Source organism: Euwallacea similis, chromosome 4 (assembly GCF_039881205.1).
Source record: "Euwallacea similis isolate ESF13 chromosome 4, ESF131.1, whole genome shotgun sequence".
Taxonomy (NCBI): Eukaryota; Metazoa; Arthropoda; class Insecta; order Coleoptera; family Curculionidae; genus Euwallacea; species Euwallacea similis.
In genome coordinates this window covers 3797953-3813055 of record NC_089612.1, presented here as the reverse complement: position 1 = coordinate 3813055, position 15103 = coordinate 3797953, and the positions used below count along the sequence as shown (strand labels likewise).

The following is a 15103-nucleotide window of genomic DNA, read 5'->3' as shown; positions in this document are numbered from 1 at the left end:
TTTTTCAATATTTTTCAAACTGTAACTCCAAAATGGTGAGAGATAAATTTAAATATATGTATACTAGAAATCATCTCCCATCTCCACGATTTTTAATTAGAGATTAAAAAATACACAGAGTGTTGCACTTAGAAAACAGATTTTAGTTGGTTGCAGAGCAAAAAACCTAAGCTAACAATTCACAGCAAATGTTCTTTCAATATTTTTCTTAAGGGTTCAGTACCTCCGAAATGGTCGTCAAAATTATACAGGGTATTGTAATTAAAAAAACTGGCGTTTAATTGGTTGAAAAGGAAGGAACCTAAAGTAACAACTCCCTGCAATTTCTTCTCAAAAATGTTCTTAGCTCTTCTGTGTAACTCTAAAATTGGGAAATATTGATATGATTGGTGAATTGATAAATTTTAATGTTGTTTAAAGAAAAGCTTTATTCTATTAGATGAAGTGGATTTGTAGTGAATATCTGAAGTGAACTGACGTAAAATAAAAATCGAAATCGAGTCGATTTGCTTTCTTTTCTTTTCAAAGACCGAAGGCAAAAGCTGTTGTTTTTCAGTGATATGTGCAGCATCGGCACTTCTTTTGTCCCAGTCCAGTCCCTTAAAGCCGGGCAAATATCATTTGACTGTAAGAAAATAAAACTTTATGGGCGACCATATGCGAGCAGAAACCGGCCCTTGCGTTTTATGTTTCCATTCGAACGCTCTTAAAACCAGACTGACAGTTCTGCTTAGATAAAGAACGTCCTGCTTAATGTCCGCTTAAGTAGCTATCCATACAAGTTGAGAGGTTAAATGGCCGTGCTTTTCCTGAGAACAATCCAAAATTGTAAATTGGGATATCTCTCGTTTTCCTGGGCAGCAGTCTGAATTTACGACATAAATGGCAGTAAATTCGAAATTGTTGCCCGCGGTTTCCTTTCAAATCGTCCAAGATTAAGGAATTGTTGTCCAAGAAGGGCCCATGGAACGAGAGTGCTCTCCTGGGTATTTATTGTCTGCCTGGCCAATCTTCCTTGTTATTACGAATCATGTATTGATCTTGGGCTCCTTATTAGCAGCAATTTTATGACCACGTTTTTCTTTTGCAAAAATGGCGTTTACGTAAACAGGCCAAGTCGATTCGGTCGACGTAGAATTTCTCCATCTACATCTCCGTGCTCAGTTAAATCCGCTTTTATCCCGCAAAGAAAACAAGAACGGGGAAAATGTAAAATTTTGAGTGCTCGGCTGATCTTTCAACGATGTGTGCAAACTTTCTCTATCCAGATATAAGAGAGAAGATTTTCTATTCATAAACTTTATTTAGACAATCTTTCGTTGTTTCTCTGTGCTCTCTCTTTCTCTCTCTCTTTCTCTCTCTCTCTCCCTTTCTCCCTCTCTCTCCCTCTCTCCCTCTCTCTTTCTAAGGATTTCCTCGTGTTTCTTGCTTCTCCACAATATTGACTAAACTTAAAATTTACTGACAAGGGAATTCATTGGCTCATCGTGCGCCCTACGAATAAATCAATTTAGAGAAAGACTAACTATAATTTTTCAAATCAACCAAAAGACTATATGTATACATACACTGTAACCATATGGAATTTGATGCGATTTTTGCGTTTTCCGCACACCGCTGTGAGTGTTATTGCATAAAGGGGATTTGCCTCTGTAATAGTGTGAATATATCCAACATAAAATGCGGCTCTATTTATAACTCATATTATGTATAGGTGAATACGAAGTTTTATCGCATTTCAGATAAAATGCAATTTTATTTATATTCCGGAAATTGCATTCCAGTGTTATGGAATATGCGCTCGCGTGCTGAGTTATAAATATAAATATTTCGATTCTGCTGCTACAGAGTCTGCTGGCAAGGTATTTCCTCGATTTTTAATAATACGCAAATGTTGGATTCAGCGGCGGAGTAGTACTGAGTTTCCGAACCCAACTACTATGAATCCGCCACTGTCTCTATTAAATACTGGTCGGTGTAATTGAAAAAAGATGCATTTGAAACTAGTAAAACTGGCAATTCATATACAAGACTGGGATTCGTGTCGATCTACATAGAAATAAACCACTTTCTAAAACATAAATAATTCAAATTCAATCATTTGAAAGTCACGAATAACACATATTTTCCGAAAATATCTCAGAATACTATAATATTTTTGGGGAATCCCCACATTTAGTTAATAAACAATATCAATTCTAGGAAGTTCTTAAGTATCTCGAGGACTAAACAGAAAATACAAAAAACACCAAAAGTTCAAAAAATCTCCAAGAATTTCAGAAGTCCGAAACCCTTAATTCCCTTAGAGAGTTTAGAGGCTGAAAGGGATATAACATCAATGTAACTCACTTTATCTTTTTACAGATGTTTTTATCAAATTATTTGGAATGAATTTCTAAATCCATGGACGTTTCCACAGGGAGGTAAAAAAAAAAGGTAAGAAACACACTTTTGCGCTGTTTTGCTACGGCACTGAAAACCCCAATTTAAAAAAACAACTTTTCCTAGAAAGTCCTAGCTTTACCCCTAGATTCGCCACTGGTTGAATTTGCCAAAAAAGAAGGGCCTAAATAAACCATAACCTGACCCTTTCCATGCATGTTAATTATTGCACCGAATGGGTTCCGGGACGTGCACAGGACTGAACTTGAAAGCGAGTGAGGTAATAGAATTAACTCTGCTCGTTATTATTTGTCGTTGGGAGCACTCCTTGGGGAGAAATTGCCACGCTCCGCTTAGCGGATTATGTCGACTTTTATCATGCATGTTACACGTCGTGGACGGTAGTTGTTCCTTTTTTCAAGCCACTACAATAATATACGTTTAAAAACAAATAACGTTTTGGGCCGCAACAACGGCAAAAACACGGCAGCCCCGACAAGAATAATTAAAACAAACCGGGCGGCGTGTGTTGTTTATTTTTAATTTGGGGACTTGTTTTGCTGCCCCCGGGAACGGATCCAACTGTAAAATATATATATATATATATATATACATATATATCAGTTTAGCATCATAATTTACTAAAATGCGAGAGATAGCAGGACCGAAATAGCGGCGGCATCTGGCTCCGAGACAGAGAAACAATTAGGTATCCGTTTTTGCCTGTCCATATACCATAAATCAGGGCGCGCCCCCGGAATTGTGTAGTTACCCCCATGTTAATTATTCCTGTTATTTACCAACAAACACATTCATGCATTTTAACCGGGGGACAATAATAGATTCATTACTCCCACTTGACATAATTGCCCCTGTTTCGATTTAAAATCGTTATCGCGTGGTGGCTGCAACGGGCATGTTTACACACGACTGACACGCAGGATGCCTGTCCAGGTATTAATCTTCCTAAGGACATGTGTCCTGACCTGTCCGATGCCCCATTGAGGAGATTCAATTATGACGACATGAGAGAAATAATCTAAGCTTAAATAAATTTCTACCAGAAGCAAGAGAGTGACTTAAATTTAGAATAGGACATATATGACTTTTTTATTTTTCGTGATGCGGCTGTTGAAAAAAAAAATTAATTAACAAGGACATGAGTAAGTAAGTTTTACATTTTCAGTTTTCCAGGTTGATTTTTTTATCGTCACTATTGACGGGGATGTCCTATATGAATAATCAATTTAGAACACCATGTGCAATAATAATTTGAAATTTTATTTCTTCAGTTAGTATTCAACGTTGACGCTGACAAACATTGGCGGATGTTATGAAATCGAAAGGGGGAAGGGCACGATTTCAGATTGTATAATAAACATTTCTTGTAAATTTAAATGTTTAAGGAAGTTTTTTTTTGCAGGCCGTGCACGAATTCTCTGGAGTACGGGTGCCCCTCCAGCTGCCCTACACCGGCAGTCATGCCGTTTTTATGTATTCCACCGCCTCCGACGGGAACGTCACGTTGCAGCTCAAGGAGCCCGATGATCTCGACAGGTAACTTTCAATCCCTCAGGAACGGTCCATCCTTGTTTCAGCTCCTTTATGGCCCTATGGACCTCTTTTGATACAAACTTCAAAATGTGTCCCACGTCCTACATCTTAATTTTATTGTTATTTCTTATCGAATCAAAAACTGCTTAAAAAGTTTTTCATTTTCTTATTGTTATTACTGTTTCTCGTGGGTTGCTAGACAACACGCAACGGGTAGGAAATATGCATGTCTTACATCTTACAGACTAAGAACTAAGAACTGTTATGACATCAGCTTAGCAACAAAACAAACGCCGAACTTCAACCGACCAACCGATCAAGTCACTGACTAATCAACCAACCATCCGATATACAGACCGACCAACCGTCAGATCCACAGACGTCAGACTATGTCTATAAATTTTCAACAAATTTGGTTAAGCTCTACACACATGCCAGCGTGTCAAGCATTCCGAATACATCATATAAAACTGTGGCTAATACAACAAATATTTTTGTATGTCGTCTATGTTGAGCTTAAGTAAATTTACTGAAAATATACCTGCGTATTCCGCATTGATCGACTTTTAATTGAAAGTATTACACAACTCATCTTACCATTTAAAACTTTAATAAATTCATAAATAAATTAAAATACTCATTAAAACTTACCTCATTGACGACGGTAAAATTCTCGTTGAAAGACCCTGTTATACTATTTCTAATTTCTATTTTTTTTTTCGTAGGAACAGCTTGGCAGTTATGTTGGCGAGACTCCAAGAAGACTCCTCCTTCTCCATCTACACTCAAGACGCCGACATCCTCTCAGACGGTGGCATCGACGTGTTGCTAGGCACAGGCAGTTCCGGGGAAAACTCCGGTGAGCTTAAATTTAACCCCATAATTCCGGTAGAAACTTTCAGCGAAAACCGCTTAACCTTCGACACCTACGTAATCTCTCCCCCTCCCTCGTTAACCATCAGTTTACTTTCGGCGAAGTAATTTCCTTTATTCCCGAAGTAAAATCGGAAAAGTCAAACAAAAGAGGCGACCAGAACGGTCCGAGGCCCCGGAGTTCTTAATGCGAAAGTTCCCCTTTGAAGTCTGTTATTGTTTCGGTAACTTTGGGGGAATTATAAACAAAGTGTTTCTCCGGAGTCTATTTAAGTGAATGCCGCGAGAGGGGATGAAAACAGCGCCATTCTTAGTCGATTTTCTATTTGCATATTTTAAGGTTTATCGTATCGATTTTTGAGTCCGACCCACATTACGCTGGTGCCATTTTGTAAGTTTTTGAAAGCCCTTTGTATACGGATCAAGCATAACCCGGTGGTATCATGTTTCGGAGCACAAACACCGGATTCGGATTACCAAAGCTTCTAATGAGAGGCTTTGTTATTTGATATGGGAGCGTGATCTACGAGGAAATATTGGGATTAGCCGAGGCATTGATTTATAATTTGCTCGGATATTTTTTTGTTGTGGTAGAAATAAACACGTATTACTCAATTCATGCTCTACATTTTAGACTAAATTTCTACGAAGAGTTCAATTATTAATATGACCAGTTCGCTTACGTCCGCTCTTTTTGGCCGTATCAGCGCACAACGCTATTGTACATGGAGTTTACGAATATAAACGAAACCTGCCAATCGCTACGAGTACCTATAGTCGGGTAAAAGCAAATTAGTCTCTAATATTATTTTAAATATGTTCTACATGCACACCGAAATGTTAACAGGGGTTTTCGTTCAAACCATTAATAAAGGGAGAATGTTATTTTCGGTCAGTTTTAACCCAGAATAGTGTACAATTTCACCCCTACTGGTGTGGAAGGCATTATTTCCAAAAACAAAGGAAAGAATAATTAGTTTGTTAAAATGATTATGTTTGGGTTGGGACTGATTACATTGAACACGATATTAACTAAAATACTGAATTTAATGCGTTTGACTGGACTTATGTTGGACATTATGTTTTTTTTTGCATCTGAATATACCACATGGGATGTATAAATTATGCAAACGAACGACATTTTCTAAAGCCCTTAATAAAGCCTCTTATGTCTGTTATAAACTCGAACGACATGCTTATGATTCTTACCTAATTATGTTAAAACTATGCTTAAAGTAGTTCCAACATTTTTGTCTATTGAAACCGCTCGTTTACGCTCGACGAAGCGAAATGCGCGATTTGCGCTATTCGAGCAGTGGCATTCAGCTTCCCGCAATTGATTATCCCCAAAAGGGGTTGTTTTATTCCAGTTTCTCTATTTTTAAATTCGCCAGCAAACAGTGCCTATAAATCAACCTAATGATTTATGCGCCGGTGGCTACATAGAGCCAGCGGCGGTTTCAATAATGCGTGGAATAAAAAGGCGACAAATCGACCCATCAACCACTTCGAATCACTTCACGTGCGAGCATCCGAAATTCCTCTTGTTGTCAGCTGCAGCAACATACTCGGAGTTCTGCTCAAATTTAGTTGCATTCAGACCTTGTGCACGAATTTTTCCACGAAAATGCAGCGAAAAAAAAAACGAGGAAATTTCAATGTGAGTGGCAGACAGAGATTAATCCTGAGGGCCTAACAAGTGAGCAATAACGAGCTTATATTCCGAAGGAAAACATTTATGCTACCCGAGGCAAAAGGGGCTTAATCCGTCGGCCATGTTAATTGTTTCCGCAGTTACGGCGACACAAAGAAGCCGAAACTTCGAAAACATTCCCCACGTGAAACGATATCGTACAGCGACTTAAAATCTAACCTCAGAACATTTAACTTTCAGTTAGGAACGTTCCATAGTTTTCAGAACTCCAAGATCGTGCTCTTTTAACTTAACAGGGACGTGAGATTTTTGTTTTCGGTTTAGGTACGGGGACGTGTCTCTTGCGGGCAATGAAATCGCCGATATCATGAAATGTTTTATTTAATCCCACCAAAAAGAGTAAAAATTTGAAGATTGAATCTTCACTGATACATACGAATCGTATCGAATAGACAGTCGGGGGTAGAAAAAAATTAAGTTTCGCTCGATTGAAAGACTAACACTAAAGAATAACAAAATGTAACCACGTTACATTGAGCATTTCTACTATTAAACGTAACGTCAAAAATGTAGTTTCCAACAAAAAGCTCCATGGGGTACGTTAGAAAGTCGGAAAAGTGACTGTGGGTAATTAGTCCGAAACTTTGTGGGAACGTGAGTGGAACTAAATAAGTTGAAACGTGGAGAAAATAAGTTAAACTCGGTTGTTCTCGGTGTCATCCATTCTGAGACGTGACTATACCGGTTGTTAAGTTTAAGATTCAGGTAATCCGGAGTATGTTGTGAGAGTAATATGAAAACCCCATATTTCCTATAAGAATAAAAAAAAACTTTCTTAAATTTGTTACTTACCGTCTAAGAAAATGCAAGCGAACCCCCTCAAAACAATGATATTTTCGAAATCGGCACGTGCAACGCTTCCGATTGGTACAACAGTTCCAAAAGTGCTCCATCTACGAAACAGAAATAACGTTCAACAAATTTCAAGACAATGACATTTGAAGTTTGACACTTTTCGAATGTGTCTTTCTAATGGTTTGAAGAACCGTATAAACTAACGTTCATATTATCAAAAAAACAAGATGAAAGGAAATAACAAATTTAACATGTGTTAAAAAAATTTCGAAAAATCTGTCATCTGTCAGAATGTCAAAGTCAATAACGATACATCATTAATATCAATTTTCCTTTCATAATATGTTTATTGTTGATCTTGGCACTTTAAAATCGGTTGATTCTAACATCAATCTTACTTAACATAAATAGTCACATTTTGGTTTTCTATCACAAACAAGTCATGTAATTCTATGGCATCGTCAAAAAGTGACCAAATAGTATTGCTAATCGTCCTCGCTGATTAAAACAACATCTTTGATTTGGCTATTTTTTGCATTGACACTAATGAGTTTAATTAAATTATCCTATATAATACGCCCAAGCATTATCAATTATTTTGTGGATCATTTGCAAATAAAATTCAATGCAAATCTCATTTCTAGAGTTTTCACATAACTTGATATGATTTAAGAAGAAGATATGTTTTATCTTTCTATGATATGCAAGCTTTTCACTCAAGCCATTTCCTTATACATAATATAATATTCCCATTACATAAGTTTAAATTGAAAGTAAATTGAAATTTTTATTGTCAAATTTCGTCGAGCTTTTTCTTAGAGACTTAAACTAGAAAACTTTTTATTATTGCCATTTAAAGCTGCCGGTCCGGAAAGTTTCTTTTGTCGCTTTTCCATAAACTAAGCAACGAAATTTCACTTGCAGGCCCAAATCCGGATCGGTCCGAGGGAAAACTGCACGAAGTAATAGAGGAATTGTGCACGACAAAATTGCAATTTGTAAGGTCGTCTTAATAACAGAAGTTTTATAAAAATATTTAAGTTAACACAAAAATACCAGTTGACAGTTTAATCAAGAAACATAACGTAAGTGGAGTTGTTTGCCTGTTTTCAACTTGTAAGTGTAAATCATAATAAAACATACAGTAAAACAATGGACGGTATGTCGCGACATTACCACAACTCCAAGTTTTTGTTTACCAGAAAATCGAGATAGCTGTAACCATTTACTACAGGATAGGTTAAGTTAGAATCACCTGATCTTGGAAGTGTCAAAGTCAATAATAATTTTGCCACGACATACAAATTGGCAATAGCGCAAAACTAGTGATGTGGTCGAATCTTACTAAATTTTAGAGAATCGGAGATATGGCCTCAGACTGTGAACCATGGATGATCTAAATATGTGAAGAAAAGTTGCTGAAAAGAAACAACTTTTGTTAAACACTTGGGGAAGAAAAAAATAGAAGACTGGATATTTTGAGGTTCTCCTAGCTCTTGAGTAAAAAACGATTATTACCGCATCTCGAAAAAGCGGGGTTAAGCGTCTTCGTCGCTAAATCACGAACTTCCATTTTTGGAGCAAAAGCACCGGCTGAATGGGTGTTTGAGTCGGCAGTACGTCATAGAAATTGCTTTTCTTTCCATATAAGTCTCTGGCACGAGACAAGATAAATTAAAGTTGTTACAGTTATTAAATTTCGGGGGCTTCGGGGCTTTATTATGTCGTCTCGTCTTTCTCTAGCTCGCGGGACCGCCCATCGCGACCCGAGGTGAGACCCGGGCCATCGTTCCCTGGTTTTAATTTGAATTTTCTGATAAAACCTCCGGTTCTGGGGCTTTGCCTACTAAAAATGAAAAAGTTTACGTCGGCAATTTCGTGTTTATGAAGTTTGTTAATCGCACCCGCCGAGCAAGGACCTGGTAATTTTGCTTCTCTGATGGACATAAATATTAGGTGTACAACTTTGCTTCCGCCGTTTTTGAATAGATGTATGTAGCGGTAAGTAATGATCGAAATAAATAACCCCATGTGGGCATGCAGGAGCCTTGGGCACCTGTTAACATAACCTCATAAAAATATTAGTCTATTTGTGTCTTCATCATAAAGTTATTCGCAATTGAAAATGTCAGTGTACGAGCCAAATTCTCGTCATTTGCGGGAGGTTTTACTTTTCTGCTTCAATATGAAGAAATCTGCTGCTGAGGCTCATCGAATGCTCTCAGATACTTATGGGGAAGCCACTATTAGTGAAAGGACATGTCGTGAGTGGTTTCAGCGCTTCAAGAACGGTGATTTTCACGTCGAAGACCAACATAGCAGTGGAAGAAAGAAGGTTTTCCAAGATGCGAACTTGGAAGCATTACTTGACGAAGACTCGTGTCAAAGTCAACAAGAATTGGCACAATCATTGGGAGTGACTCAACAAACAATCTCAAAACGCCTCAAAGACATGGGAATGATTCAGAAGCAAGGATATTGGGTGCCGTACGAGTTGAAACCAAGAGATATTGACAGGCGTCTGTTCGCTTGTGAACAGTTGCTTGCAAGGCAAAGACGGAAGGGATTTCTGCATCGTATTGTGACTGGGGACGAGAAATGGGTTCATTACGATAATCCCAAACGCAAAAAGACTTGGGGATATCCCGGCCATGCTTCCACGTCGACGGCCAAACCGTCTATTCATGGTTCCAAAATCATGCTCTGTATTTGGTGGGATCAACTCGGCGTAATATATTATGAGCTGTTACAACCAACTGAAACAATCACAGGTGCTCTTTATCGAACCCAATTAATGCGTTTGAGCCGAGCATTGAAAAAGAAACGGCTGCAATACAACGAGAGACATGATAAAGTGATTTTGCAGCACGATAATGCTCGACCCCATGTTGCGCAAGTGGTCAAGAAATACTTGGAAACATTGAAATGGGAAGTCCTACCCCACCCGCCATATTCTCCTGACCTAGCTCCTTCTGATTATCACTTGTTTCGATCCATGGCACATGGGCTAGCTGACCAACACTTCCGGTCTTATGAAGAAGTAAGAAATTGGATAGAATCGTGGATCGCTTCAAAAGATGTCCAATTTTTTCAACACGGGATTCGTATGCTGCCCGAAAGATGGGAGAAAGTAGTGGCCAGCGATGGACAATACTTTGGATCCTAAAGGTATAATTAGTTTTTTACAATAAAATCGCGAAATTCGGAAAAAAAACGGCGGAAGCAAAGTTGTACACCTAATATATCAAGAAGTTTTGAATTTTTTTAGTAGTCGCAACACCAATACATTTACGATCACCATAAATATCTCGAAAGACAACGGTTAGGGGTCGAAAAACTCCATAAAATTTTTGACACAAAGGAAATCGTGGTCCACTGGGGTTCTGTCGAGCGGTGCGATTTATGTATATCTATTTCAACCTAGAAGGAACAATATTTCAGCAGGTGGTATAAATTTTAATATTCTAACCGAGCGGTTATTTTGTACACTGCGACGGTTGCATTAGGATAAACATATTGTCGGGGAGGGAGTATTTTTCAAAATTTAACTGGCAAGTGTTTTAAGAGGTTCCTATAACTCACTGTTGTCTGCATTTGCGGAACTCGTAAATAATCAATTTTATAGCAAGTGCAACTAAAACGTGCATATAAGCTTGAATCTCCGGGGAATTACCGGTTTCAAAAAATATAATGCAAGTACAGAAAAAAGAGAGAGGCGAAAGATATATTATCAGTAACCTAAAGTAAACTGAAAATTCATTTTTGACTTTTCGATTTTTTTTTGACAATTTTTTCGATATCTGCGAAGATTCTTTGAGACTCCTAGGGAAATTTTGTATATTTCTCTATTTTTTTTAGAATTATCTAGAAGTTAAATATAAAGAATATATGAGAATAAATTTATCATTTCGCACCAGGTGAGACCTCAAAATCCGCATAAGTGAACCCTAAAATTCCACTTAATTACCAAAAATAGAAGTGTTGTAAATTATGGACGATCGATCTTCGAAAAGTAATATTGTGCGGATCATGGGTGGACGATGATGTATGAGAAGACCAATTCGTAGTGGACACAGTCCGGCGATGACGGAGTGGCCTCCGAGGGCCCTCTCGCACGTTCGGCTGCAGATTCCCGTCAGTCTCATTCGTATTAACCGCGCGCCCCACTTTGCAATTTGTAATAACCAGATGTTGCCCGGATAAGAAATGGCGGGGTTTCCGGAATTTAAACAAGTTCAACTTGCTTCGCGGATCGCATCATTTTTAGGAGCTGTTTTACTGTTCTGATCAAAGCAGACATGCACAGCCGGATTTCATGTTTGAATGCGTCTCTCTATTAAAAATGGAATAGGTCGGCGAGTAGTGGAAGTGCCCCGTAAAGCTGACGGAAATTTACCGACCCCGATTTGAATTTTTGCTCGCTCGCCCCAAAAATTTAAACGCCCGATCTATGATTTAGAGCCCCAACATTTCCAAACTTGGCAATTTCTTTTTGATTTGTCGTCGAGACTTAATCGAATCGGTTTCATCTACTGCGTAACTTTTTTGAGAGTGTTCCACTCCAAGAAGATGAAAAAACTAACAAAGTAGTAAAATCGCTGAAGTACAATTATTTTATTTGTAACGACTCCGAGAAGGTTAGTATGAACTGAACTATCAGTTGTCTCCTGCTATACCACTATTCTCGAAGTTACCGGTCGTGATGCATGTTGATTTATTGCTGAATGAACAAACAAACCGCTCGAGAAAATTGGGAATTATTCGAGAATAAAGGTATGTATGAATCGGCCCCTTTGAACTTCCACAGCCCGCACGCGTAGAACTCCGATTGTCACAATTTACATTTACGACATTTTTTTATTATAGTCTTAATTTAGGCAAATGTTTAATTTCGCTCAATGCAAACGTAAACGAGCATTTTGCATACTTTTAATTTCGCTTTAAAGCAACAAAACGAGTCCGCCTTAAAAGTTGCTCGGTCGCCGTCCGGCCTTAATTAGTGTTTTCGAACATTTCCAACACAACAAAATTAAAAATTGTAACAAATTTTGCACCAGATATTTTCCTGCGTTCGGAAAGTTTTATTAATATTTCACTCTAATTACCAGGATTTTTGTTGAATATTCAACCATTAGAGTGAAGGCAAAAATATTGGTATACGTAGGTAAAAAAATAACCAAAATGTTTTATTTTCTCCACTTCCCTTACAGTTGGGAGTTTGGATTTATTTTTTATTTTTTATCCACTCGTTTGCTTGGATTAAAAGCTCACCCCTGCTACTTGCGGAAATCGGCCCCCTAGTTTGGGATAAATGGAAACAGCGTTTTAAGAGAGAAAAATTGCAACTTTCAATACCAGAATGTTCCTTGGGAATGACGTCAATGTAATGTATTTTCCTTCTGATTGCTAACAATTAATTATTGTATGTTGATATATCATTTTGACGCCATTTCTCTGAAACATTATATTCTTCAAATTTAAGGAAATGGTTTCCAGGCATGGTTCTGAAACGGAGCTAAACACTGAATGAGCTCAGTTGATATTTTTTTCTTGGCACGATTTTCTTGATTTTTTTCACATCATGAGTTGCAGGACTAATTATACCACGCGACTTCAACGTCATTCCACTTTTTAAATTAAAACACGCAGACCTTAGGGCAAACCGGATGAACTTGATATGCCTGAATTTAAAATTACCAAGTCCGCTCCAGTAGCGGCCAAAATTGCGCCGCACACCTGAGAAAGAAAAGAGAATATGTGTGCCACGAAACAACATAGAACCTTGTCCATTCTCGACTGGACCACACCCAATAAAAGTGAAAACATATAAAAGTTCGATGTAACTCAAACTCAGTGCCTTTTTTATAGTCCCTTTTATGGGAGAAATAAAAGGAAACTTATATAGGTACATTTTTCTATTTCTTTTGTTTTTCGCTTTAAGTTCTTATAACTGCATAAATATCAATCCGACTTATAACGGATTTGAAACTTTTAAAAACCTCTTTCCGACCTAGCGAGTCTCCTTAATATTTGACATAATCCCTCGAACTTCCATTTAAAAGTATAAAGAATGCACGAACTTTTCCAGTGTGTTCCTTTTCAACGTTAATGCATTTGAAATATAATCCTTTTATGAGACCGAGGCGGGGCCCTTGTTTTAAACCCTCCACTCTTTTCGTTGTTTCGACCTCAAAAAGTCGTTCAGTTAAAAATTAAATTTAACGGTAACAAATGCGCAATCCAACAAATGATTATGCAACTTCGGCCATAAAATGTGTTAAAATTTAATTAAATTTGTAATTCAATTTTCGGCGTTATTAAAAACGACCAACATTCACATTCACAAATAACAATAATAATTCCAGTTGTCTGGGCATCAGGTAATAGGGATGATTGGATTGCATATTTCCATTATCGAATATAATTGACGTTTTCCAATATTTACGTGATTAATATACTTGTTGGAAATTAGTAATTAACGGAAGTTTGAGGGAAAAGGTGAGCCGCAATTAGACGTATTGGTCCATTTCCCATGGAAAACTAGTTGGTGGCCGAGATGGATGAGAAATGAACTGAAATATGGGCGCCAGTTGCAAAGTCACATTAACTTTAACAACCCGAAGGCGACTGTGATGCAACGATAGGGATAAGATTTATGTAGAAAGTTTAGCACCAATTCCCGAAAATTGATGCTCGTTTTAACAGGTTTCTATGTATTTTTACGCTCAACTACTAAGAAATATTTTGTTATTAATTTTTATCGTTCTCAGCTCAATTACCAACAGTTTCGCTTTAATTCCACAAGTTTCCGTCGTGCAACTCCACCAAAAACACTGAAGCTATAAATTTCCTCAACTTTCTTCCTCATACGCTGCACCTACATTACAAAAATGAAAAGCGCCCATAAATAATACCGACAGTTAGTTTTCCTTTCTTTTCCCCGTAATATTATCTCAACACGCGTTGCCCAACTTTTGCTCCAACGTCATGCAATAAATTCTCGAAGTTCCTTCTGGTTTTGTATTAAAAAATGATCCATGATTAGCACTTTCCGGGCTGTTCTTAATTCAGGTTTTGGTTCTTCTCGGCCTCGGTCTTTCATATACAGAAAACGTATTGCTAAAATCGATTATTACCATAAAGTTGGAATTCCACATTGCTCAAGAATCCGATATCCAAGGCGTAATATCCACGAAAAATATACGAGAATTAAAGAAATTTCATTTTCTCTTCTCTCAAGAGCCGAAGTTGTATAAGAAAAGGGCCGGTTAATTCGATTTCGCCGGAAAGCAGTTGATTTTTGCTACCCTGTTAACATAATTTGTGCCCCTTCTGCCATTGTCATCGTGGGTGATTTCCAAGTCAAATATAGAAAAACGAAATTACGAAACTGTATATATAAAGCAAAATTAAGGTCGGATCGCCCTTTCGCGATCGTGTTTTTGGTATTAGAACGTAGCGGCAAGTACCGTACTAGTAAATTTGCTCCTAGCGCAAACTAATAATCATTCTATGACCAGATCGATGGAAATTTTGAAAGAAACGTGGCGAAAGTGAGATTCAATTTCAAATTGCGATCATAAAAAGTTCGCCTCTTTTCGAACAAACGGCCCTTAATATAATTTTCAGTTTGTTTTCAATTCGGGGTCGTAATGAAGAAATATTCCAGCGAGTTTCAACGATTTCGTCCCTTCGTCCCAGTTCGATAAAGTCGCTGTAATGGAATTACCAGAGAATAAATCTAATCTGGCTACTTTCGAATTAATAAATTCGCTTAAACAGGAA

The 15103-nt window shown here is 37.7% G+C and overlaps 1 protein-coding gene across 4 annotated transcripts in view; it reads left to right on the top strand.

Annotated features, from left to right (window-relative positions):
* LOC136408563 (zinc finger protein 541) overlaps nt 1–15103 on the top strand; it is a 183230-nt gene that overhangs the window by 122250 nt on the left and 45877 nt on the right. For all 4 annotated transcript variants that reach the window (XM_066389623.1, XM_066389622.1, XM_066389621.1 and 1 more), the window contains exons 3-4: nt 3806–3939; nt 4662–4795. In XM_066389623.1, coding sequence (XP_066245720.1) covers nt 3806–3939; nt 4662–4795 — 268 coding nt within the window. The remainder of the gene's footprint in view (nt 1–3805; nt 3940–4661; nt 4796–15103) is intronic.